Below are 27,957 nucleotides of genomic sequence, written 5' to 3' on the forward strand. Positions count from 1 at the left end.
GGCTTTAATCCTGCCATAGTCACAAATTCTGTAGTCTACGTTCTTCCACATACAAAGCCACCCCTCTGCCAGGTCAGAAGAAGGTACCCCCTTCAAGGCTTAAACCCAAATTTAGGAGTCTGGCTTTCCATCCCAACTCTCCTACTTTCTGGTTATGTGACCTTGGACATGTGATTCAGCCTTACTGAATCTGTTTCTTTGTTTTTACAAACATATGGTACTTACTTGATACGATTTTAAGGATTCTAAGAGGTAATGCCTGGTTGTCTCTTTACCCAGTGCTTTTCATGTTGTATGCTGATAAATGATAGCTTTTAGAGCAGTCTTTAATGAATAAAAACTCCGGATCATTTCATTAGGAACTGATACTGGTTCCTTGAATTCACCTGGTCCCCTGCTCATTGAACACACATCCTACTTGGCCATGGTTTATAATTCTTTCCCCCTCTCCCCATCTTTATGTATGATAAGTTTTTCTTGCTCAGAAATCTACTCTGTCTAAAACTGATAGAGCTAGTCCTGCTTTCTTTCAATTAGTGTTAGCATGACATATTTTTCCCCATGCGTTTATTTTTAATTTATGTGTGTCTTCATATTTTCAATGGGTTTCTTGTAGATAAAATGTAGTTGGGTCTTGTTTTTTAATACACTCTGACAAAGTCTTTTAATTGGTGTATTTAGACAACTGAAGTTCAAAATGATTATTAATAGCTACTGTGTTTTGGGTTTTGTTTTTTTTTTTTTACTGTTTTCTAGTCATTGTCCTTGTTCTTTGTTCCTATTTTTGTCTTCCACTCTTTTCCTGCTTTTGTGGTTTTAATTGAGCATTTTATAAGAGTCCATTTTTCTCTCATTTCTTAGCACATCAATTACACTTTTTAAAAACCCTTTTAAGGTGGTTGCCCTAGAGTTTGCAATATACATTTACAACTAATCTAAGTCCACTTTCCAATAACCCTGTGCTGCTTCATGGATAGTGCAAGTACCTTATAATAACAAAATATTCTTAATTTCTCCCTCCTGTTCCTTGTGTCATTGCTGTCATTCATTTCACTTAAACATAAACTATAATCAAACATATTTTTGCTATTATTATTTTGAACAAATTGTTATCTGCTAGATTAATTAAGAATAATAAAAAAAGATGATTCTTTTACCTCCACTTATTCCTTTTCTAATTCTCTTCCTTTCTTATTCAAGTTTCTGACCCATATCATTTTCCTTCTCTCTGAAAAACTTCTTTTAACATGTCTTTCAAGGCAGGTCTTTTGGCAGCAAATCCCCTCCGTTTTTGTTTGTCTAAGAAAGCTTATATTTATCCTTCACTTCTGAAGAATAATTTTGCAGGGTACAGAATTCAGGTTGGTGTTTTTAGCTCTGAACGTTTAAATTTCACTCTGCTCCACTTGCTTATGTGGTTTCTGAGACGCACGTAATTCTCATCTTTCTCTTCTATAGGTCAGGCTTTTCTTCCCCTCCTGTGACTTCTTTCAAGATTTCTTCTTTATTTTTGATTTTCTGCAGTTTGAGTATGATACGCCTGGGGGTAGTGTTTTTTGGCATTATTCTTTCTTGGTGTTCTCTGAGTTTCCTGGATCTGTGGTTTGACGTTAATTTAGGGAGAATTTGCTGTCATTGTTGCTTCAAATATTTCTTCTGTTCCTTCCTCTTCCTCTTCTTTTTCTGGTATTTGCATTACACGTATGTAACCCCATTTATAGTCGTCTCATTTCTTGGATAGTCTCCCCACCCCCCACCCCCAGTTTTTTCCTCTTTACTTTTCCGTTTTGGAAGTTTTATTAGTATTTCCTTAAGCTCAGAGATTCTTTCCTCAGCTGTGTCCAGTCTACTGGTAAGCCCATCAAAGCATTCTTCATTTCTGTTACAATGTTTCGGGTCTCTAGCATTTGTGGGTGTTTTGTTTTTTGTTTTTTTGGTGTTTTCTTAGAATTTCCATTTCTCTGCAGGCATTGCCTGTCTGTGCTTGCATGTGGTCTGTTTTTTTGTTTTTTTTTTGTTTTTTTGTTTTTTCCGTTACAGCCCTTTGCCTATTAATCATATTTATTTTACATTCCTGGTCAGGTAATTCCCAAAACATTCCTGCCAAATGTGAATCTATTTCTAATGCTTGCTTTGTCTCTTCAAACTGTAGTTTTTGCCTTTTCGTATGCTTTACAATTTTTTCTTGAAAAGTAAACTTGATGTAGAGGCAGTAAATAGGCCTTTAATAATGTGATGGTTAGGTGTGGGGGAAGGGAAAATGCTTCTTTGTTTCATGATTGGGTCTCAGTCTTGAGTGAGCCTGTGCTCCTGGGCTGTGAACTTCACAAGTGCTTCTCTGCCTTTTTTTTTTTTTCTCCCCCCACCCCCTTAATTGGAAGGAGATGGCTCAAGGGGCTGGAGGTGGGTATTTCCGTCCCCCAGTATAAGACCAGAGGCAGCTGGAGCTGAGAATTTCCTTTCCCCAGGTCAGGCCCTGATGAGACCCCAGCAGGCAGGGCCCTGGTAAAACAGCTTCACCTGTGGGCAGACCTTGTTAAGAACAGAAAGCTCTGGCACATTTCAAAATGGCTCCTCTTCCCCTCCCACTGGAAGCGTGAGAAGATTTTCTCCCAGATCTCCGCGGTCAGCATCTGGTAGGGCTCCTAGAGGCAAAACTCACAAAATGTGGGGTCTCTCTGGAGTTTTTAGGCCTCAGAAGTGTCTACTCTGAGCTCCAGCAACCCACTTACAGGTCGGCTTTCCCCACCCGCCGCTGGGTCCTGAGGAGGTTCCTGCTCGTGAATTTCTGCTCCAGTAAGTCATGACTCTCTGTACCTGTCTGTCTCTCTAATTTGGGGGCCGGTGGTTTGCCCTGTGACCTCAGTTCTCTGATAGATTTAAAAAGAGTTGGCTTTTCAATTTGTTTGGATTTTTCTTGTTGTTAAGATGGAGGAATGACTTTCACGCTCCTTACATGCCAGACTGGAAACTGCACTCCTTTTCCTTTGTATAAAATGATGCCTGAGTGGTATTTTCTGGTCCACTGCAGAACTTAGTAAAAATGTCTACATTCTAATCACCATTCCTATTATACCCCCTCCCATTCTCAATCTTTTCTGGCTACAGTGATTGCTTCCCCAGATACTTTTTAGCTGTTAACAGTCTGGTTCTTTCATTTGTGGATTTTCTTCAGTTTCGCTGTCTGTCTTGGAGTGCTAACAACAGGACTACCCGTGTGCGCCGACTGTGTCAACATTTAAACAGGGATGTACTGTTTACACTGCTCTAATATGCTGCTTGCAAATCCTGCTTCGTGAATTGAATTGGCGTCAGACGCACATTAGGCTGCTGGTTTTGGGGAAGAGTTTACAGGGAATGTTGGGTTATAAATGATGGCTCAAAGCTAGCTTTACAGATTGAGTTTTCTCTAAACCTATTACCTTCCATCTGTTTATGCTGATGCTCGCCTTTATTTTGTACCCACTCACATGACCTAGAGAAATGGCTTTCAGGCTTGCCTTTATATTAGAATCACCTGGTCTATTAAATTCTATTTAATTGGTCTAGATGGGTTCTTATATCAGTATTTCTAAAGGTTCCTCAGGTAATTCTACCATGCAAATAGCGTTGAAGTTTGCTGGTCTGTAGCAAGGTCAGCAAACTTTTTTTTTTAAAGCACTGTATAGTAAATATTTTAGCCTTTGAAAATCATACAGTCTCTGTTGTGACTGCTTGACTTTGATGTGACAGCTGTAGGCAAGTGGGCGTGGCTGTGCTCCAACTTTATTTCTAGACACTCAAATTCAAATTTATATAATTTTCATGTCGTGAAATATTATTCATTCGATTTTTTTCAACTATTAACAAAATCTGAAAATCAGTCTTTGCCCACAGGATGTACTGTAACAGGTTGCAAGTGGCATCTGGCCTGGGGGCTGTAGTTTGGCAGTCCCTGGTTAATAGTTTATTTTCTTCACTGCTTCATCTGGTTCCATTAGAGTAAGTGTTTCCTTAGTGACATCACTGATAACATCTTAACTGAATCCTAGCGTTATATACTTATTTGAAGTAAGTCTACCAGAATATTTTTAAACATGGCAATGCATTTCCTTAATAGCCTTTGAAATTGTGGCAATTGGGATGCTTTTGTCTAGAAGTAACAAGCATGGCTTAAAAATGGCTTCAGACCGTAGGAAAGGTATTCTCTCATTAGAATAGAAACAGTTGCAGGTTATTCAGCTGCTCGGCAATGTCATCAACCCAGGTGTTTTCCATCTTTCTACTCTCCCACGCTCAAATACTAGTCCTGGCTGATATGTTGCCTCATGGTCACAAGATGGCTGTAGCAGCCCAAGGTATCACATGCAGATGCATGACATCCAGCAAAGAGGGAGAGTATTTATTTTGCATTTATTTTTAATATGAGGCAGTCTTTTTTGGAACCAAGCCTCTCCTCCTGTGTAGATCTCCCCTTTAGGGCTCAAAGACCAAATCATCCCTTGGTGAAGGAATTGAGATCACTATGATTAACAATCATGACACATCCCCTGGTGTCAGGAAGGATCTGATCTGCCTTTCAAAGGTGGCCCCAGGATCCCAGAACTAAGTCTAGGTTCTGCTAGCAAGGGAAAAGGAAGAAATGGCAGTCGGGAAAGAATCAACATGTCTCACACAGAATTAGATTCTTAGGGTTAAAAAAAGAAGGCTGTCTGCTTAGTTTCTCATTTCCATTTATTTACTTCCCTTAAAGACCATTAGAGAATTGTTCAGCACAGTTTTCCTGAAAGAAATTTTATTGGTTTTCACTCAAATAGTTTGTATTTTGCTTCAGTCCTCAAATATATTACTATTATTTCTATCGGATTACATTTAGAAAGTAACATATCCTCTTTTGGCTTACTTTGTTATTTTTCTAAAACAGTATCCCATTGCATATCTAGCATAAAAATGTTCATGTCAAAAAGGTTTAAAAAGAGTCTTCATTTTTTTGGTTCATTTTGGACCATCAAAAGGTTTAGTTTTGCATTTTGTACTGTGAAAACAATAGTTTCCCCCCAAAATTATAGCATTGAGCGAGAGTTTAAGAACCATGTGTGTCACCCTCCTGCCTCCTCCTGACCCCGTGGGTAACCTGATAGACCCCCTCCAAGTAGTGTGTGACCCACCTCTATGTGCCCACTTGAAAATCACAGAGGGAGATTTGTAACCGTTCCAAACTCAGCTGTGCCGTTCTTCGGAGAGCCCTGACTCCCAGTCAGGAGTGGGGACTGAAATTCCACATTCCCAGTTTTCTTGGGAGACCGTCTGGCACTGTGGAAGGGGCTCTAGCCCAGGACAGAGAGGCCAGGCTTCCGGCTCCAGCTCTGCCTCTCTTGAGGTATTTAACAGCAGACAAGTTACTTAACCTCTCTGAGCTCAAGTTTTGACATCTGCTAAGCAAGAGTTTGAACTTTGTGATTTATAAGATCCCCGTTAGAGCTTCTCTGTGCTTGTCTTTACCGTGCGATCCAAGATTTTGACCTTTACTTTCCGTCGTAAAACTGATTTCTACTCTGTTCCTGCTGCTTGGTGAAGGCACATGTTGTCACAGTGTCCCCTAAAATAACATGTCAGAGCAGCCACTCTGTCCCGCCGGTCAGACAACCCACAATGTTCTGGGGTGAGACACTCCCATATGACTAAGCCAAATCCTTGTCCCTTTCTAGGAAGCAAATCAGAAGACAATAAGCAAGAGCGACACTCCAAAGGAGATACTTTTGGAGAGCTTTATTTTTTTTTTTAACGAAAGTGTTTGCAAATGTCTGTTCTTTCATTATTAATATTGAAACATATTTCGCCATTATTTACAACACCACCATTGACCACGGCAGCTCTACAGGTGGTTTTCCCGCCTTCTAGAACTCTCTGTGCATCTTGAAGCCCTCACACAGAAGTGAAATGATGAAGCCCTGAAAAACTCGTGAAGGAAGAAAGTTTTATTTGGTGGCAAAAGCAATTATCTTTGGCTTATCTACATTCTTCTGTTTTCTTTGTCTTCAGAGTTGGTTCTTATGCTCACTAGTAATTTTTTTTTCTTTCCCTCAACTCATAGAACTTTCTCGTTTTTCTCAGGGGTGTTATATGTTAATAGAAATCTTTACAACAACCTGGGGAGATTTTTTTCCCTAAAGAACTTGAAAATGTATGAACGAGATTGACATTTGCCTCTTCATCCAGGTGTCCGCCAGTGAATAGCCGCATTTTAGGTCCAGAGGCCCTGGTCCCCCTTCTCAGGTGGGCTCTGCGAGGGACTGAGGGCTGGGTTTTCAGTGGTTTCCAAGAGCAGTTTACATTTGCTCATGCAGGCCAGGTGAACCCTCTTCACGCTGAGGGCCGGCATCCGGGGCCTCCTCCCCCAGAGGTGTCCCTGGTGGCCTCTTCATAGGAAGGAGGTGAACATGCAGGGAGGAGGGCTGCCCCCCGGGGCAGCGGGGAGTAGGGGAAGTCCTGCTCACTGCTCCACGGTAAGCCCGGCAGGAAGTCGGTCCCCTCCCTGGCAGGTGGCTGCTCTGGGAGGTCGATGCCTGACACCTGCCCCTGGGGCCGAGGAGCTTGGCAGCGGCGGTACAGGAAAAGCAGCAGAAAGGCCAGGAAGAGCAGGATGGTGGCTGGAAGAAGGATGCACAGGAAGGGCTCCACATCTTCCCTGGTGGAACTTATCTTCCGGGTGCCCTGGAGGTTGCGAAGGAAACTGAATGAGGACATGGGGGAAGGAAGACCTCTGTGTTTCTAAGTCTTTGTCTTCACCGTGCATTCTTCTCACCATCATTACTCACTCTAAAAATCACTCTAATCACTCATCGATGCCAACGAACTTGAGCCTACATGAAATAAAGTGCATTTACATGATAAAGTACGAATTCAGAATGTCAAAATACACCAGGATACCTTACAATATTTCCCTGAAATAAAAATTCGAGAATAAGTTTTAGTTGGCAGGCTCATCACTCATTCTTTGAATGAGAACTCTTACTGTTTATGTCCTTATTTTATTTAGAATTAGACATTTAGAAATAAACATTAGAATAAGGTTTTATTGCCACAGAAGGATCATACGGAAATTACTTCTTTAATTCTGGAGCAAAATCTGACATTGTTATGTGCTCATATCTCATATAAATAACATTTGAAATTTGATTTGATGGCCAACTAGCCAATGCTTATTTTTTTTTTAATGTTGATGCTTTTTTTTGCTTTTGTTCATTTTTTATGAGGGGGAGGTAATTAGATTTATTTTATTTCTGTTTGGAGGAGGTACTGGGGATTGAACCCAGGACCTTGTGCATGCTAAGCATGTGCTCTACCATTTGAACTATACCCTCCCCACTGATAGCCAATGCTTATAATGACTGAGATTTTGAAATTCCCTCAGTTTGTTTTTGCAATATTGGTAGGATAAATATGGGAATTTTGAACTCTCAATAAAAAGAATTGCAGATAATTTCTTAAGCAACTTAAAAGATTTTTTCTTTCTTTTTTTTAAAAAAGATATGATTTTATAGTATCAGCTTACAAGAATGATGATGGTTCTTGATGGAGTAAATAATACAATAGGCATGAAACAATAAATACTTCAACAGCAAGGTAGAAAATTCATATGAAAAAATAAGTCCTGTTCCAAATTGCTTTGACATTGCCTTAAATAAAGCTAAAAAGTAATGAAGTATTGAAAAGCTTTTCTGTTATATACTACACACAGCAACAGTGTGAATGTTAGTTCCCACTACTACGGAGGAAAAGGAAACAGTGCAAAGTCTTATAATGGTTTTTAAAAAACAACATAGTAAGTTCTTTATCTAAGGATTTAACATAAAACTTAAAATAATAAACCTATGAGAGCTTAGGATTTTGCCTTGATTTTGGTCGAAAAAACAAATGTTTTGCTGGTCTTGACTTCTTAAGAGAATGGCTTATCTAGTGTTGTTTTATAATCTTTTTTAATTCCCAAAGAATTTAGAACTAGGTGTGTTAATTTGACTCAAAGTTAAATGGTTTATTTAATATTTACACTGCCAGATATTTTGTCTTTGGTAAGATATGAGTTAAGTTATTTTAGCTTGTGGAGAGGGGAAGGTATAGCTCAGTGGTAGAATGTGTGCGTAGCATGTACGAAGTCCTGGGTTCAATCCTTATAACCTCCAGTGGAAAAAAAAATATGTTTTAGTTTAAAGTGCATAAAAATTAAGGATTTTCTTGGGAAGCAGAGCATCATCTTTGGGGTTTGACAGCTCTGACCTTGGATTCCAATATGACATTCTGATACCTGCATGACCATGGACCATTCACTTGGCCCTAAGGGTCTGGGTTTTCTTCTCTATGAAATGGAAATGAGAACATCTTTTTTTGGAGCATTGGCATGAGACTTAAATGAATCAATGAACTATGAATTCTGTTTCTTATGCATAATCTGGTTTATCAGAACTCTTAATCTGTTGTGATGTAACAGATCCTGATTATAAAATCTGTAAGAATAGATGAACTCGTAAATAAAGTTACTACAATTATTACAAAATCAAGTCGGAGTCAAAAAGCAATTTAACTGTGTGAATTTTCTCCCCTTAGATGAATTATTTAAAATGTTAGAGTTATTATCTCTTAATACTTTAAACAGTCACTCTTCAGGCTTGATAAACACGGATCATTTTGCATAGCTTTTTTTCCCTCATTCTCCTTCAATAATGTGGATGATAATCGTTTATAAACAATGGTGGGCATCAAATTTTAAATGTTTTATTATACTCATAAGTTCGATATGCAGAGAATGTAAAGAAACTTAATATTCTATTTAAAAGTTTTTATGTAATAGACCTTCTTGTTTACAGTTATGCGACTAACGGTGTTAATTGCAAAATTTGTGAAAGTGGAGATGCTACAGTCCCCTTCTGTGATTGACACTTCCATTGGTTGAGTTCCATTTGGCCAAGTGTCGAGTGGCACTAAAAGCCTTACCTAACCCAGCAGATTAGGACAATTTGGGGGGATAAAGAACTCTTCTTTTTTTCTAGTTAGGAGATCACAGAGCTCTAGAGCAAATTTATGATGGTATCCTTAATCTGTTTATTTAATGATTCATGATAAATTGGTTCAAATTGCTAATGGATTTTTTTTTTTAATGCAGAAAGGATGTCTTTTTTAGTCAAATATTCCAATTTGTTCACAACTCTCAAAGTGTTTTTTTTTTTCACTTTTAGTGTTTCTCTGATGTGTATATTAACTCAAGGACTTTGCTGTTCAGGGAATACTTTAAAGAAATATCCAACTAAAAATGTAACTACTCATTATATATATACGTAAGTGTGTATAATTTTTTTTCTGTAAAACGTGGTCTTAGAGAACTTAAATACCACTTGATTTTCCAGAAAACAAGAACATAGGGTTGTTTCCCTCTTTCTTGTAGGACAACAGTATCACTCATTTCCTTGCTGATCATAAAACTGAGTTTTTACGTTTTTACAAATATTTCTCTTTAATGCTGCCATAGATTGTGACTTCTTTGGTGATTTCCCAGACAAAGCAAAGCAGCAGCTGCATTTGTTAGCGAGAGGCAAAACCTCCTTAACCCTCTGCTGCCCTTCCTAAAGTAAGGTCCTTGGCTTCTGCAAACTCTTAGAAACAGCTGGAGAGCCCCAGGGAGTTTCTCCTTTTTGTATATGTAGACATTGCTTCCTGAGCAGAGAACAAATTTGTAACCCCAAAGTATAAAAATTTGTTGACTCCTAGTTTTAGGTGTTCTTTGATTATATTTGATATACTAGATATTCTTAGAATATATTTGTGGCAACTTTTACTTGAATTTATCATTGTCAAAAGAATACAACTTTTGCTGTATTCTTTTAAGTTGCTCCTTAGACCATGCCACTCAGTGAAGTCATTTTTGTCACACCTGTAATGCAAAATGATGCCACTGAGTTTTCCTAAAAATAAAGGCATCGTTGGCTTTAAAGCTAACAAAGATACTCTGGGAAGAAAAGGCATAAGTCGGAGGTACAGACCTGCAGCTGAGTTTCTGGAAGAGGTAGGCTTGGTTCGCTAGTTAACCACTCGTACGTCCCCCGGCCAGCATGTCCAAACTTCCTCCAGCTGCTGCTCAAGAGTCCCCGCATGTTTTCATCCGACTGGTGCACCGGTCACCCTTCCACCTCGCTGCCCAGATTTCAACAACAGTGCTTGTTCTTGGCCTGCATCCAGCTTGGATGTGCTTGGTTGATGGCTGTTGGTAAATTCGTTCTCTGATGAGTGGCAACAGGGAACAGAGAACAACCAGAGAGACCTTTCGGGACTGACTATATTTAAATTCTGTGCCTCTGGATTTGCTTTTGTGGCCTTTTATCACTCTAAGGATTGGCATCAGATATCAGGTATGGAGAAGATTTTAAACAGAGATGCTCTCTGCACTAGCATTCTTACAGTGCAGTGAGTGGTCTCAGTGAATAAAGAGCTGTTTATATTTAGATGTAAATAAGACCCTCTCCCTTCCCTTACCACATCCTTCTCCAGCGATATAGCTGAGCGAGAAAAACTACCCAAGCTGAATTTCCTTTAATTATTTCTGGATTCTGAGGTAGAGAGAGAATGGGCATTTGGTAGAGAAGCAAGACTCATTAATGACATTTTGGTGAATTATTTATATGAAAGATGCTAATGATAAAGTTGTACAGAAGCCAGAGACAATAGCTCAGATTGTTTGGATGGAATGTGTGCTGGTTTCAATTTAGAAAAACAAGAAGTCAAATTACCAATACCTAAATAGTCTTCCTTCTGATATTTAAACTTGATATAAAATTATTTACACTAAGTTCAGATAAGAAACTTTCAATTTAAACATTCACCGAGGTAACTTTGGGATGCGTAATTCTACATACTTATTAAGAATTTAACATTTAAGACATAGCAGTTGGATTCTCTTTCTTCTAGTGGAGTAAACTTCAACTTTATATTCATTCAAAATATTATAACTCAATATTGCAACTACCTACTTTCTCATCTAGGCATCATTTTCATCCAAGTGGTTGTCATGATGCTGAAATAATATTTAAGTGGGGTGGTTTTTTCTTACTTAGGATTCTCAATCTCTGGCTCATGGTCATCTGTGGATAGGTTTTTAGGAGGGTGGTGAACTCTGTAAACTTTTAGATACATCTCATTTTCTTGGGAGCCTCCATAGATTTTGTTACCTTTTCAAAGACAGCTGCCTTCCCCAATATACTTTGACACTTTCTCAAAGTTAATTGTGATGAGTTTTCACCAAGTTGCCTAGCGTCTCAATCAGTATCCTAGTGTAGAATGCCTTTGTCACTTCATCCTTTCCTTTCTTACTGTGGAGTAAGTTGATTTTGTGCTTTTGGTTAAAATGTTCCTTGTTCCATTGATGTGTTCCTATTTTAAGTCAGTCCTGTATCTCTACATTGATACATCAGGAGCACCTTGGTGACCAGTACACCGTTTTGCCTTTTTTACCTGTCAGTGGTTTTGCCAATAGTATGCCTTTAATTGCTTCTCCAGCATATCTACTTATTTAAATACCTTCATTTCTTGAGAAGCAAATAAGCAAATTGAAAGTCTAGATCAAAAGCATAAATATGAACCTGTTATGCTGACCCTCCTTTAGCACTGGATGAATGAGAAAAAAATTCCTCCTTTTATAGATAGATTTGGGGGGGGACCAAGAGAAACAAACATATTACACAAATAACATATACACTACATCAAAAGTTGATAAATGCTGTGGAGAAAAGTAGAGAAGAAGTAAATTCCTAAATGGGGTGGGGACACTTTCAAAAGGGGAAGTCAATTAGGACCTCACAGGGAAAGTGATATTTCTGTAAAAAGCTGATGGACTTAAGGGACTGAGCCATGAAGAAATCAAAGGGAAGAGCATGGCAGATGAATGGAATAGCCAATGCAAAGGCCCTGAGGCGATCACATGCCTGATAAGTTCTCAGAGGGATAGTAGGCCAGGGTGGCTGGAGTGGAAAGCTAGGAAAAAACTAGAAGACAAGGTCAGAGAGGATACATGGGACGTGGCTGGGCTGCACAGAGTGCAGGATGTACAAAGCGTTGTAAGAATTTTGGCTTTTACTCAAGCAAAAATGGAAAGGCCATGTAGTTTTGAGCTGAGGAATGACAAGATCTGACTTCCATTTTAAAAGAATCACTCTGGCCTCTGTGTGGGAAATAGATACAGGGATTAAGGGCAAAAGCAAGGAGAATAGTGGGGGCTCTTCAAATAATTCAGGGGAGAAATAATGGATCTGAGTCATAGAAGTGGGGGTGGTGAGATTCTAGATACATTTTAGAGATAGGATGAACAAGATTTCTTGAACTAAAAGTGGTGAAGATTGAAAAAAGATCAAGAAGGATTGTTTTAGGCTTGAGCAACGGGAAGGATGACCATTTGAGGGGAAAGACTGGATGGGATGGGTTGCTTTGTTTTTGAAGCAAGGGGAGTAAAAAGCAGGAGTTGAATTTTGGACGTGTTAAGTTTGCCATGTTTGTGATTTTGGGTATTTGACTTTGGAATTTAGGAGGGAGAACTAGACCACAGATAATTGTTGGAACTCATTGGCAGGAAGATGGTATTTAAAGCTACAAAATGTGATGAGATCACCAGGAGAATGAGTGTCCATAGAATGGGGAGACTGAGTGGCCGATGAGGTAGAAGAGAAACCAAGAGTGTGTGGTGTCCTGGAATCCAAGGGAAGAAAACGTTTCTAGGAGAGAATGATTATCTCACAAGCTACTATATGATCAGGTAAGGAGATGGATGATATTTGCCGTGGGATTTAACAAAATGGGAGAGAAGGAGTGTCACTGGTTGTTCGGACAAGAGCAGTTTTGGTGGACTGGTTGGGGAAGACACTGATTGGTTATAAGGGAGAAAAGGAAGGAGAAGAACTGATGTAGAGAATATAAACAGCTCTTGAGTTATTTTGCTTGAAAGGGGATCAAAGAAATGATGCAGTAGTTGGACAGAGAAGTAGAGTCAAGGGAGTTATATAGTAAAACAGAGCAAGTTAACAAATAGAGGAAAAATCATATCAGTATGTCAGTAATTCCACCTGTAGGAATTTTTCATAAATAATCTGATGCCTACTCCAAGATGTCTGTATTAACAATTGGAAATTTTAAAAATTTCACAAAATAATTGGTTAATAAATTAATATATACACAGATGAAGAGATATTATTACCTGAAAATAAATACCAGGAAGATGTAAACATGCTTACCACGTATTAAGAGAAGCGTGCCAGAAGCTATATGTTTATTATAATAAATCTTCATGTCTTGCTTATAGAAAAAAGTCAATGTTCACAATCGTAATTCTTCCAACTAGTGAGATTTTGAGTTGTTTCTTGTGGAACTAGTTTTCTTCCTTTTGCTGATCAAAATTTTGTAATTTTTCATGAATGTGTGTCCTGTGATCAACACAAATAATGTCCAAGATCTGTCCTTCTTTGAAGGCTCACATAAAAGCCACCCTGTTGTAATACTCCGCAGTTTCCCGCCCTCCACCTGAATTAGGAATGAATCCCAGTTTTCTCTGAAGTCCCACAGCATGTTAGTTATTCCAATATTATAACACTTATTTAAGTCAGTTTTGTATTAGGTCAAAAATAAGTTAGGGGATTGTTAGTTGACACAGAAAAAAACTCATTGAAGAGTTGTATGAATAATGATCCCTGGTGTGGCTTTCAGCTTACTAGGATGTGCTTAGTCTATCATGCCAATAGCCTGAATTTTCTGTAACTGCTTACAGAAATGCTGTAATGTTTCAACTCTAGAAAGTCATCCCTGTGTGGATTTTAACAATCAAAGTCTTTTTTTTTTTTTTTTTTTAGGCCTCCATAGTAGGTAATCTTTTCCATTTTTTTTCCCTCCACACTAAAAGGCCAAATACTTCCTATGATTCTAAAAGGCTTTTAGCTAAGATTTTTCTGTTTAGGACTTTTATAGCTTGATGTTAATTATAAATGCTGACCACAATTAGTCTGAAAGTTTGATTAATTCCCTCTAAAACTTCTCTAAGGATTTCAGAACTGAGGACAGAAGAGTTTTCCCATGTTCTACTTAATTCTTTCCTCTCTCTCTGTCTTTCTCTTTTAAAATTGTCTTGTCTTCACCCATTTATTGCTCTGTTTTTTTAATTCCCTTGAGTTCAACATTGTTAGTTTCCTGTTTTTTATTTTCAAGAACTACCAAGACTTCTTGGTTTTCTGGTTCTCCTGGTTTGTGGGACATAGTGGAGTTCGACTTTGTTGTGTTACACATTTCATCGTGTGGGTTAGTAATGGAGACAATGTCCTTGAAAACTGACGGTCAAGGGAGATTGAAATAAACTAAAGACGCCTGTAAAATGGTAGGTTTTTTTTCACATTTAATTTCTAAGCTAGTAAATACATTTGAATTTTAGCAAACTGAGCAGTGCACTTTCTTAAGATGCTATTATAAAAATTAAATAAGCTTATATTTGATTAGGATGACTGAAAAACTAATCAGCAGATGGCAGGCAGCTCTGTGATGAATCACTGCCTGCATCAGTCCATGGAGACCCAGGGGTTCATCTAAGGGTCAGCAGGACTGGCTTTGGTTTTTGTTCAGTTTTGGCCCTGATAATCTGGAAGGAAAGACACAAACAGTTTGACTAAATCCACTAACAATATGGACTGAAAAAGGAAGATACTGCAGAGCGACTTTTTTAAACCAACCATGTATGACAATTTAAAAAAGACATTATTGATACGAAATTTACTTTAGAAGAATATGAGCCTTATGGAAATGGAGGTTTGGACAGAAGATTTTTAAAAACTTTTTGTGAGGGAATAATATAAAACAGAACACAGATATCTAATGTGTTCAGTTTGATGAATGTTGACAGTTTTATTCACTCCTGTAATCACCACCTGAAACAAGATAGAAAACATTTCTTTCACCCCAGAAACTTCCCTTCTCCTACAGTCAACTGTTTTTGTTTTTTTTTTTTATTTCTATCTGTAATGGAAGAGTATTTTTTTAATCTCTATTCTTCAGGAAAATCAGAAAGCAGAATGTGAAATTTATAAGCTTTCTGGTTTTTTTTGGTTATGAACTTGGGTATTTTCAAATATTTGGCCTTTGGTTTTCTATACATGGAATCAAGGAAAATCTAGGCATATTTAAAATATAATAATGATCACAAATGTGTAGAAATGGAATTGATGAATTTAAAATAGCAACTAGTAGGTAGATACATTTAGATTAAAAATTCTCATGCAATTTGTCTACGCGTAGTTTCTTTATTCATATGTGTGACAGGGAGTGGGTTAGATGGCTTGGAGGAGCCCCATTATTTGATACCTCGATTGTTATATGCTATCGTATTATCTATTTTTCTTACATGACCTCTAAGTTACAAGAATTATTCCTAATTTTGCAGATTAGGGAATTAAGGCTTACATTAAACCATTTTGGGGAAAAAAATTTCCCAGGTTTTCCAAGATGACACAATTCTGGGAGCCAGGTCTGTGAAGCAGAGGAAGTTTAGATGATGAAGGACGTTCCTCTTTGAATAGGTGTAGCAGCCTTATATTTGGTGCACAGTCCTAGAGATGGCAAATGTGGCATGGCTATAAATATAAAGTCTGTTTATTTTTGCTTAACCTCTCAGGTGGCTGAGAGTGGACTTCTCCCTGTGTGTTTGGTAACTTTTGAAATTGTGAGGACATATTTTGTTGAACCTGATCTGTGAGAATCCTGAGATACTAAACTGCAGATACTTTCCTAGAGATGATTTGCATTTAGTACTGATGGGACCAACACCAACCTGAGATCACTTTAGCAACACTTGAGAATTCAGGATTAAATGTGGGAGTTGCAGATTCAGCCTGTCCACCTTGTTGGAAGCCCCAGGTCTTTTAATTCCATGGTGATAGAGGCAGGTCTGCCTTCTGCTCTCTGCTCTGGTTTCAGCTTCGCCTCACCCTGCCTGTCAGATTCTTGATTATTCTGCCGTGCATTGCTATAGGATAGAACATTTCTTAATCTTATTTGACCATGAAGCTTTTTATAGAGGGTGGGACTTATTTCCAGATCTAGTTTCCCGATGGACATTCCTTGAGTAATGCTGTTGTAGTTCAACACCTTCATTTTATAGGAGAGGAAACTGAAGCTATGTGACTTCTCCAGCGTTTCACAAAGAATCAGCATTAGAACCAGGGGAAAATCCTTTACGTCATAGAGCCAGTGTGCTTTCTAACTCTGGAAAGTTCCACAAGTAGAATGCATGTGACTTGTCTCACTATTAGACATGCCTCTAAGAACAACTATTTATTGTTAAAATATATAAATAAAATCTGAGGTTTTTTTTTTTTTTGGAGAGAGAATTTTGGGGGGGGGGTGTTGGTGTTACAGATAATAAAAGGATAGATACTGTTGTTGGTTGTGGTATATGCTGTGTAGTTTCCCAATAATTAGGTGATTTAGAAAGATGTTGATACACTCTAGGGTATTGCTGTTGAAATACAGAGGGGCAAGGCATTAATAGTAAGTTTACGGCCCAATTTATCCAGATGAAAGCCTCTGAACTGAAATGTGCATTATTTAACAGTACTGTTCTTTGGCACACAATTGGGATACTGGTGATTTAATTTGGGGACATCAGATTTGAAATGCCATCTTTAATCTGTATTCCCATTTTAAGCCTCATTCCTTGAATAGTATTTGCAGCTAAAAAGTTTGCTGAGTCTTGTATCTCAATTTGTTGCCTTTATATATTTTGCTTATGCTTTACATATATTTCTAAGACTCCTGCTGGTAGTTCTCCCTGCAAGTAGATATTTGTTATCATTGTTACAGTAAGGAGTTCGTATTGAGTTGAAAATTGAAACTCTTTATTCCTCACTCACCAAATTATAGAATTCTAGAGTTTGGAGAATTAAGTGGTGAGGTCTAAATTCAGGGCTTCAGATTCTGAATTAATCACTAAGCAAGTGGCATAGATCTTATACTACTTGGCAATATTTTTGTCATTTATTGAGCAAGCATTTCTACTGGGTATCTGTTAAATCCTAGGCATTATGTGTGTACATATAAAGTAGTCCCTGCCCCAAAAAGCTTGTAATTGTGTGTGAGAAAGACCAGTAAATGAACAGTTAGAAGTCAGTGTGAAGCATTTGGGCAGCTGTATACTCAAAGAGCAGCGGGAACCCTTAAAGAGGTCATCTAACCCTAACCAGTCTTCTGGAATAAATATGAAATCAGCTCTCTTCTCACTCCTTCCAAACATTGACCTTAAATCCTTGCCAATCCCACCTCTTTTCTCTTAGGCTCATTTTCTCTCTCTGGAAAAACTATTAGGCAAGACTCTGTCCTATTTTCACTTTTGTCAACTTTCCTAATCTTTTCTCATCCGTCATGGTGGGGGGTGTGCTGTGGAAGAGTTGTCCTTTTTGTCCAAAGCAAGTTCTGTCTGCCTAAGTCCTCCTCCAACCTATCGTACAACCCAGCCTCACCTTCCTCGGATCCTATTCTCTTTTTCAACATTCTCTTTCTCTCTCACACACGTGCGCACGCGCACACACACACACACACACACACACACACACACACACTACATCCTGTTCCCTTCTCTCACACCACAGGATGCCACATACACCCCACCCTCCATCCCTAGCAGATAGTGACTATCTAGCCTCTCTCTTTCAAATGATTTCCCCCAGTCCGTAAGCATTAGATTATCTCCTATTTTGAAATAAATAAAACAGAACTTTTCCCCTGGCCCTTGTTGCCTCTTGCCCTCCTTACCTCCGTACTGTCTTCCTTTCTCCCAGTTGCTCTTCTCTCTTGTGTGGCTTCTGCCCTCACCCTTGCCCTGTGATGGGTCTGATGAAGGTCATCACAACCTTCAAGTCAACTGTGGACTTTTTCCAGTTTTCATCCTGGATGACTAGATGTTCTTGCTGAAAGCTCTCTTCTTGAAGTGCTCACTTACTTGACTTTGTAACATTCAGACTCTGTTCTCCTCCTGTCTAACTAGTTGTTTCTCAGTCTCCTCTGCGAGCAACTCTTCCACAGGCTTGTTTTTGCCCAATTGATTGGACCCAATGGTAAGCTTTCTCCAAAAAATCAACTTTAAATATAAAGATCCAAATAGATTGGATGGAAAAGAATAGAAAAAAATATATCATGCAGTCATTAACCAAATGATTAATATCAGATAAACTGATATCAGCACAAGGAATATTAAAAAGGATTAAAAAAAGACATTTAATAATGATAAAGGGATCAATTTGTTCAGATGATATAACAATCCTAAATTTATGTGTCTAACAACAGGGCTTCTATATATGAAGCAAAACAGAAGAAATTAAAAGAAGAAATAGACGAATGCACTGTTATAGTTGGAGATTTTTAACATTCCCTTTCAGTATAATTGACCTAGTTAATATTTACAGAACATTCAACCCAACAACTGTAGAATATGCATCCTTTTCAGGTTTACATGGACCACATGACCACGTTATGGTCAATAAGACAACCGTATTTTGGATCATTAAAGTTCTTAATAAGTTGAAAAGAGTTGAAATCATACTCTATGGGGTTTAAAACAGAAATCAATAAGGTATCTGAAAAAGATCCAACTATTTGGAAATTAAACAACACGCTTTTCAATATTACAAGATTAAAGAAAAAAATCAGAAGGAAAATTAAATATTCTGAACTGAATGCCACCTTAAGGAACTTAAAGATGTAAATTAAACACAATGTAAGCAATGGGAAGAAAAATTATAAAGATAGTAGCAGAACATTTTTTAAATGGGCAAAATTAGGGAAAATTAATGAAATTAAAAGATGATTATTTGAAAGGAATCAATAAAAGCAATTAACAGTTAGCCAGAAGGATCAAGAAACAAAGAGAAAAGGCAAAAATTGCTAATTTCAGGAATGACAGGGGAGTGTTGCTATAGATATTAAAAAAAATAAGGAAATATTATGAACTTCAGACCAATACATTTGACAACTTAAATGAAGTTAATAAATTTCTACCAAAGCTCACTCAAGAAATATTTACCATGTAATTTGGCAATTACATTCCCAGGTACCTATGCAAGAGAAATGAAAACTTACATACAAACGTTTATAGCCGCATTATTCATAATAACCAAAAGGTAGAAACAACCCAGCTGTCCATCAACAGGTGAATGATAAACAAAATGCGATATATCCATCCAATGGAATATTAGCCATAATAAAGGAAGTACTGACACGTGCTGTAATGGATATGAATTTTGAAAACATAATGATAAGTGAAAGAAACCAGTTACAAAGACTACATATTGTATGTATGCCATTTATGTAAAATGTCCAGAAGAGAGAATTCTAGAGAGACAGAATGTAGATTAGTGGTTGTTTAGGGCAGAGGGAGGGGAGTGACTGCTGAAGGTTATAGAGTTTCTCCTTGAGGCAATGGAGTGCTCTAAAATTTCCTGTTGGGATAGCCATACAACTTTTTGAACCTAAAAATTCCATTGAATTATACACTTTAAATGGGTAAATGATAGGGTATGTGAAGCCCAATAAAGCTGTTATATAAAAGAAGAAAAAGATAACCTGAATAGACCATATCTATTCAAGGAAATAAATTTATAGTTTAAAACCTTACCCCAAAGAAAACTCCAGTCTCAGATGTATTCACTGGTGAATTCTACTAAACATTTAAGGAAAAAAACACCACCAAATCTACAAAAACCCTCCCAGAAAAATAGAAAAGGTGGAAACACTTCACCATTCATTCCATGAGGCATCATGTTGATACTAAAATCAAAGTCATTATAAGAAAACTAACAGTATTGCTCATGAATATAGATGCAACAATCCCTTAAAAAAATTAGCAAATTAAATACAGGAGTATATAAGAGGAGTAATACATCATGACTGTTACGGCCTGAATTGTGTCCTGAATTGTGTCCCTTCCTCCAGATTCATAGGCTGAAGCCCTAACCCTTAAAGTAATGATACTTGGAAATAAGGCCTTCAAAGACATAAGTAAAGTTAAATGAGGTCGTAAAGATGGGTCCCTAATCCTACAGGACTGATGTTCTTTTAAGAAGAGGGAGAGACACCAGAGATCTTTCTCTGCACATGCGCAGAAGAAAGACACTGTGAGGACCCAGCAAGAAGTGCCGTGTGCAAGCCAGGAAGAGGTCTCACCAGAAACCGACCCTGCTAGCACCTTGATCTTGGACTACAGCCTCCAAAATGTTAGGAAATAAATTTCTGTTTAAGCCATCCAGCCTGTGGTATTCTCTAATGGCAGCCCTTGAAGACTATTAATACAATGACCAAATAGAATTTACCCCAGGAATATAAGGTTGGATCAACATTAGAAAACTAAGCATGCTTTTCACTATATTAACTGAGTAAAAAAAATCATGATAATCTCAACAGATGCAGAAAAACAATTTGATAATCTTAAAAAATCACTCCTGAGAAAGAGAACTTTCTCAACCTGATAAAGAACAGCTAATTGCTTTCCCTCTAAAGTCAGAAATGAGGCAAAGATGTTTTCTCAGTTATTATCTCTTCAAAAATTTTCTCAGGTCCTTTCTCCCTCTTCTCTTTCTGGGACCTTTATAATGTGAATATTAGTGTACTTCAGGTTGTCCCAGAGTTCTCTCAAACTATCCTCATTTTTTTTTCTGTTCTGCAGGAGTGATTTCCACTAATCTGTCTTCTGGCTCACTGATCCGTTCTTCTGCCTCATTTAGTCTGTTCTTGGTTCCTTCTAGTGTGTTATTCATTTCGGTAATTTTATTCTTCATCTCTGTTCGGGTATTCTTTATATTTTCCAACTCTGCTAAAAACTTCGTTCTGTGCATCTATACTCCTCCTGAGTTCTCTGAACATCTTTGCCATCATTACTCTAAACTCTTTCTCTGATAGGTTACCTATCTCCTCATTACTTACTTCTTCTGGGGTTTTATCTTGTGCCTTGGCCTGGTAGATATTCCTCTGCTGCCTCACATTGTCTATCCTTCTATTTGTATTTTTAGGTAGGTTAGTTATGTGTCTCAACCTTGAAGAAGTGGCCCTCTGTGGGAGATGTCTTATGTGTCCCAGCAGTAAACTCTTCTCTTGTCACCCAAGGGCCAGGGTCCAGCCGGTCCCAGGGTAGAGTCTGGCCTGTGTTTGTGGACTCCTTCCACAGGCTTTAGGATTGTTGTTTTCTTATTTCTGGTATCTGTCCCCTGGTGAATGAGGCTGGACTAGAGGCTTATGCAGGTTTCCTAGCAGGAGGAGTCAGTGCCTGCCCACTGATGGATGAAGCTTGGTTCTGGTCCTCTAGTGGGTGGGGCTGAGTCTAGGGGCATGTCTAGAGGCTTTGTGGCTCAGAAGTCTGCTGATGGGTGGGGCTATATTCTTACCCAGTATATTATTTGGCCTGAGGCTTCCCAGCACTTAAGCCTACAGGCTGTTGGGTGGGGCTAGGTCTTGGTGCTAATGATCCAGTCAAGATGTCAGCTTCCAGGAAAGCTCATGTAGATGAACACTCTTGGAATGTCTACCACCGGCTTTTATGTCCCCAGGGGGAGGAGCTTCAGCCGTCCCCTACCTCCGAAGGAGACCTTCCAAGACTAGCAGGCAGGTCTGGCCCAGGTTCCTATGAAATCACTGCCTCTGCCCTTGGACCTGACCCAGGCGAGATTCTGTGTATGCTTCCCAAGAGAATGAAGTCTCTGTTTCCCCCAGTCCCATGGGGTTCCTGAAGTCAAGCTCCACTGGTCTTCAAAACCAGATGTGCTGGGGTCTCCTTCTCCTCCCAATTCCAGAACCCCAGGCTGGGGAGCCTGACATGTGGCTTAGAACTCTCACTCCTGTGGGAGGGCCTCTGCGACTTAATTATTCTTCAGCTTGTGGGTCACCCACCCAGGGGGTATGGGGCCGGATTATACTGGGAGCATGCCCCTCCTACTGTTTCACTGTGGTTCCGTCTTTATGTTTCCAGTTGAAGAGGATCTTTTTTGCTAGGTTCCAGTCTTTTTGTTCAATGGTTGGTTAGCAGTTAGTTGTGGTTTTGTCGTAGTTGCGAGGAGAGGCGAGCTCGTGGTCCTACCGCTCTGCCATCTTGACCCTCCCTCTTCAAAGAAGTTCTTTCTCACTGCTCCCATTCAGCATCTTATGGGAAGCTTAATTCAGTACAACTAGGCCAGTAAAAGAATAAGGTCTGTATAGATTGTCAAAGAAATAAAATTATTTTAATTCTCAGAGGATAAGATTGTCCATATAGGATATTCCATAGAATTTATAAAGGAGCCACTAGAAATAGTGACATTAGCGAGGACACAGTATATAAAGTCAGTATAAAAATATCAGTTGTATTTCTATATACTAGTGAAAGCTGCTGGAAGTTGAAAAACAGTATAAATTATAATAGCATAAAATAGAAAATAATTTATAACAAAATGCATATAACAAAATACATGCAAGAATTGTACATAAACAACAAAATGCTGAGAGAAATTAAAGACAACTCAAAAAGTGGAGAGATGTGCTATATTTTTGCATCAGAATTAATTTGTTAAGATGTCAACTATCCTCCAATTAATCTACAAATCCAATGTGATCTCAACCCAAATTCCAGATTTTTTGTGTGTGAAATTGGTATTATTTTCTAAGATTTATATGGAAATGAAAAAGTCTTATAACAGCCTAAGCAGTTTGTGGGGGGTCAGGGAAAGTTGGATGATTTACTCTAAAGACTTACTCTAAGGCCCACACTAAAGTTACAGTAACCATGTTGGTGGGGTATAGTATAAATATAAGCATATAGATCACTTGGGAAGAATGGAGTCCAGAAATAATATTGTCCTCTTTTTTTCTTTTTTTAGATTCCACATATGAGTGGTATCATTGGTATTTTTCTTTCTCTTTCTGGCTTATTTCACTTAGAATGACGATCTCCAGGTCCCTCCATGTTGCTGCAAATGGCATTATTTTATTATTTTCATGGCTGAGTAGTATTCCATTGTATAAATATACCACAACTTCTTCATCCAGTTATCTGTCGGTGGACATTTAGGTTGTTTCCATGTCTTGGCTATTGTAAATAGTGCTGCCATGAACACTGGGGTGCATGTGTCTTTTTGAATTAAGGTTTTCTCTGGATATATGCCCAGGAGTCAGATTGCTGGATCATATATATCTATTTTTAGTTTTTTGAGGAATCTTCATACTGTTTTCCATAATGGCTGCACCAAACTACATTCCCACCAACAGTGTAGGAGGGTTCCCTTTTCTCTACACCCTCTCCAGCATTTAATGTTTGTGGTCTTTTTAATGATGGCATTCTGACTGGTATGAAGTGATACCTCATTGTAGTTTTGATTTGCATTTCTCTGATAATTAGCAATACTGAGCATTTTTTCATGGGCCTATTGGCCATTTGTATGTTTTCATTGGAGAATTGCTTGCTTAGATCTCCTGCCCATTTTTGGATTGGGTTGATTATTTTTTGATGTTAAGGTGTATGAGTTGTTGGTATATTTTGGAAATTAGTCCCTTGTCAGTCACATCATTTGCAAATATTTTCTCCCATTCTGTAGGTTGTCTTTTTGTTTTGTTGACTGTATTCTTAGCTGTGGAAAAGCTTTTAAGTTTAATTAGATCCCATTTGTTTATTTTTGCTTTATTTCCACTACTCCAGAAGCTGGTTCAAAAAATGTATTGTTGTGATTTATGTCCGAGTGTGTTCTGCCTATGTTTTCCTCTAGGAGTTTTATCGAATCTGGTCTTACATTTAAGTTTTTAATCCACTTTGACTTTATTTTTGTATATGGTTTTAGAGAATGTTTTTATTTCAGTCTTTTACAGGTAGCTGTCCAGTTTTCCCAGCACCACTTATTGAGACTGTCTTTTCTCTATGGTGTATTCTTGCCTCCTTTGTTGTAGATTAATTGATCATAAGTGCGTGGGTTTATTTTGGACTTTCTATCCTGTTCCATTGATCTGTGTGTCTATTTTTGTGCCAGTAGCATACTGCTTTGATTACTGTAGCTTTGTAATATAGTCTGAAGTCAGGGAGCATGAAAAATGGAGCAACTCCATTCTTGTTTTTTTCAAGATTGTTTTGGCTATTTGGGGTCTTTTGTGTTCCCATACAAATTTTAACATTTTTTGTTCCAGCTGTGTGAAAAATGTCATTGGTAATTTGATTGCATTGAATCTGTATATTGCCTTGGTAATATGGCCATTTTAACAATATTGATTCTGCCAATCCAAGAACATGGTATATCTTACCATTTACGTATGTCACCTTCAATTTCTTTCATCAGTGTCTTACAGTTTTTGAAGTACAGGTCTTTTGCCTCCTTGGGTAGGTTTATTCCTAAGTATTTTATTCTTTTTGGTATGATGGTAAATGGTATTGTTTCCTTAATTTCTTTTTCTGCTATTTCATTGTTAGTGTGTAGAAATGCAACTGATTTCTGTACATTAATTTTGTATCATGCAACTTTACCAAATTCATGGATGAGTTCTAGTAGTTTTCTGGTTGCTTCTTTAGGGTTTCCTATGTATAGTATCATGTCATCTGCAAACAGTGACAGTTTTACTTCTTCATTTCTAATTTGGATTCCTTTTATTTCTTTTTCTTCTATGATTACTATGGCTAGGACCTCCAAAGCTCTGTTGAATAAAAGTGGTGAGAGTGGGCATCCTTGTCTTGTTCCCGATCTTAGAGGAAATGCTTTCAGCTTTTCCCCATTAAGTATGATATTAGCTGTGGGTATGTCATATAGGGCCTTTATTATGTTGAGGTATGTTCCATCTATGCCTACTTGCTGGAGAGTTTTTATCATAAACAAATGTTGAATTTTATCAAAAGCTTTTTCTGCATCTATTGAGATGATCATATGGTTTTTATTCTTCAGTTTGTTAATATGGTGTATCACATTGATTCATGGTTAATGAAAAATCCCTGCATCCCTGGGGTAGGTCCCGCTTGGTTGTGGTGTATGATCCACTTCATGCATTATTGGAGTCTATTTGCTAATATTTTGTTGAGGATTTTTGTCTCTATATTCATAAGTGATATTGGTCTGTAATTTTGTTTTTTTGTGATATCTTTGGTTTTGGTATCAGGGTGATGATGGCCTCATAGAATGAGTTTGGAAGTGTTCCTTCCTCTGTAATTTTTTGGAATAGTTTCGGAAGGATAGGCATTCTTCCGAATTCTTCTCTAAATGTTTGGTAGAATTTACCTGTGAAGCCATCTGGTCCTGGACTTTCATTTGTTGGGAGTTTTAAAACTACTGATTCAATTTTACCTGTTCTAGATTAATATATGTTTTTTAAATGTATGCAGAAATACTGCTTGGATACAGTTGTTTGATAAGCTTTACACATTTTCAGGCTATTTTACTCTGATAGGTTTATGAACAGGCCTATAGGCCAGTAGTAAAAGGCGTAAGTTCTGGGGCCAGACTGGTTTGAATCCTATATCCACCTCTTAAACATGAATGACTTAGGGTGAACCAGGTAATCTCTTTCAGCCTGAGGTTTTCCTTCTGTAAAATAGGGATAATGCCTAGTTCAGAACTGTCTTGAGAATTTTATGAAATAATCCATGTAAAATGCTCCATACTTAGTAAATGCTCAATGTTAGCTACCGTGATGATAGGAAATACAATTTCTATTTCTCTATTGACGAATTGGCAAATTTAACAGAAATTTGAGCGCTCTTGGGTCACAATTCTTTCTTTGTTGTTGGTCGCAACTCTTTAGTCAAGAATGTGTTCTCAAGAGACACTAGAAACCGCATAGACCTTCTGTCCTCTCAAGGGGGTTTGCTGGACCCATGTGGACTGAGGCACACCTGCTTTAGACTGTGGGTTGTGACTCTGAATGGTATCTGGCTAAGATGCATCAGAAACCTGGACGTCTGGTGTGGCCTTCGTATCTGTAGGTGTGTGTGTTAGTTATGTTACCAACCCAGCTTCATTTTTCTGATGTGCAGTAAGCTAAACACTGCAATGCAGATGTTTGCAGCAGAGAAAGGGTTTATTCACAAGGCAGCCAAGTGGGGAGACTGGAGAACAAATCTCATTATCTGCCTCCCTAAAGGTGAGCAGCTTGAGATATTTATGGTATAAAGAAGCTGGGTGCTCTTAGGCCTGGAGAAAGGTGATTGGAGGTAGGGAAAAGGTGAGATAATCAGGGTTCTGCCCAAGTGTATATGAGCTATCTGCTCCTTCATGGAGATGCATGTTAAAAACTGGAGGTGCTTAGCATGATCTGAGGGTGGAGTTTTTGGTCCTCTGATGTCAAAAAATCACTCATTAGACACCTGCACAGGCCCAGTTTTAGGGTCAGTGGTCCCATCCAGTCTTAGCTGACCCAAACTGGACAGGAGATGACTCCCAGTTTCTGGAAAATAGCTTAAGCCCCCATTACTATAGCAACTCCATACATCAGAGATGTTATCTACAGGGGACAGTTAAGGATTCAAAAATAATTAAGATGAGCTTGGTCAGTGAAGGCAGATTAAAAGCAGAGGAGTTTTTAACAAGCTGTTCTCTCACCTGCTGTTCTGTAAGACAAGCTCAAGTATTTCGGTCAGTCACCAGTTTCTGTTGTGGCTCCGGGGCATGGTTTCAGGATGGAATTTTTACCCTATGGGACATGGTTTCAGTTACATCCTAGAGTTAGCTAGATTCCATATTTCTTGAGGCAATATTTTATTTACATGTGATTTATATATTACTTACTTACAAAAGGCTTTAAGGTTGTTCACAAATAAAAACAATACAGAAAAAAGGGCAGGGGGATGGGTGCTACCAGGGGATAAGAGTGAAACAATTCTTTCCACGTGGTTGGAGGAGTTGAACTTTGAATCAGACCTGGGCTTGAACTCTATTTTCTAGGTAGGCAGCCTTAGAAAAGGTATCTCCATACATTTTCCTTGCCATAAGATGACATGAATTGAAAGTATAAAGTATTGTAAAGAGTAAATAAATGAGGGGGAGGGTGTAGCTCAGTGGTAGAGCACGTGCTTTGCATGCACAGGGTCCTGGGTTCAATCCCCAGTATCTCCATTAAATAAATAAATGAAACTAATTACCTACCCCCACCAGAAAAAAAAAAAAAAAGAATAAACGCAGTTAAGAAATCCAGTAATATGGAGCTGGTGGTTTGATCTTTGCCTGTTCCTCAACACCCTTGTCTACATGAGCCTGAATTTAGCTCTGAGTTTCCTGGAAACTACAGTAAAAACAAAAATAAGTAGAACCCACTTTTTTGAAAAGTCAATATCTAATATAAGATCAAATAATTTTTATCAAAGATACTGGTTTTAGATTCTGGGAAAGCTGGTCTCATGGTTCCTTATATAAGGAAACAAATGAGTAATGTGGTGGGCACCTGCTATTAATATAGATTTATGGAAGACAAATTTGGCGATTTCTCACATCGACCGCCTTTAAAAGCTGCAGGCAGAACATTAAATCTTAATTCAGTGAAGGCATTTCTAAAAGAAGCTGAGATAATTTGGGCTAAATACCTTGCTTCTCAACAGCATAACCTACTGCAGGAATAAAATTAGAAATTCTAAGAATTGTGGATATTTAAAATGACCTTTAACTTTGTCTTGAATATTAGCTCTCTCAAGTTTTCCTTTGGTAAATGCTAGATTGTTGGATTGAATACAACCATCACTTGAATTTTGTGCTGCTCATTTTTATAGCAAATGGATTTATTCTGTATTTCCCACGGTCATGACACAGGAATGTCTCTTGTTGTGAGGATTAGTGTTACACAATTATTTTGAGAGTACGGATTTTAAAAGGTTTGAAATTTAAGTTTGTGGGTGATTTTAATTTATTGAGATTGGAGATACTGCACCGGGCAGGGTTTCATCCATTTCATTTTTATCCCCAAGGTATCACGTTATGTTGGAGAGAGCATGGG

The 27,957-nt window shown here is 38.2% G+C and overlaps 1 protein-coding gene and 1 non-coding gene across 2 annotated transcripts; one reads left to right on the plus strand and one right to left on the minus strand.

Annotated features, from left to right (window-relative positions):
* Positions 1 to 5,752: 5,752 nt before the first annotated feature.
* SMIM28 (small integral membrane protein 28) lies at positions 5,753 to 10,600 on the minus strand. Its single transcript, XM_045524728.2, has 2 exons — positions 10,014 to 10,600; positions 5,753 to 6,693 (listed from the first exon to the last, which is right to left on the minus strand). The coding sequence occupies exons 1-2, from the start codon at positions 10,122 to 10,124 to the stop codon at positions 6,343 to 6,345; spliced, it is 462 nt and encodes a 153-aa protein (XP_045380684.1). The 5' UTR covers positions 10,125 to 10,600; the 3' UTR covers positions 5,753 to 6,342.
* Positions 10,601 to 27,013: 16,413 nt separating this feature from the next.
* TRNAA-UGC (transfer RNA alanine (anticodon UGC)) lies at positions 27,014 to 27,086 on the plus strand. Its single transcript has one exon. It is a non-coding gene; the product is annotated as a tRNA-Ala (tRNA).
* Positions 27,087 to 27,957: the final 871 nt, after the last annotated feature.

Source organism: Camelus bactrianus, chromosome 8 (assembly GCF_048773025.1).
Source record: "Camelus bactrianus isolate YW-2024 breed Bactrian camel chromosome 8, ASM4877302v1, whole genome shotgun sequence".
NCBI lineage: Eukaryota > Metazoa > Chordata > Mammalia > Artiodactyla > Camelidae > Camelus > Camelus bactrianus.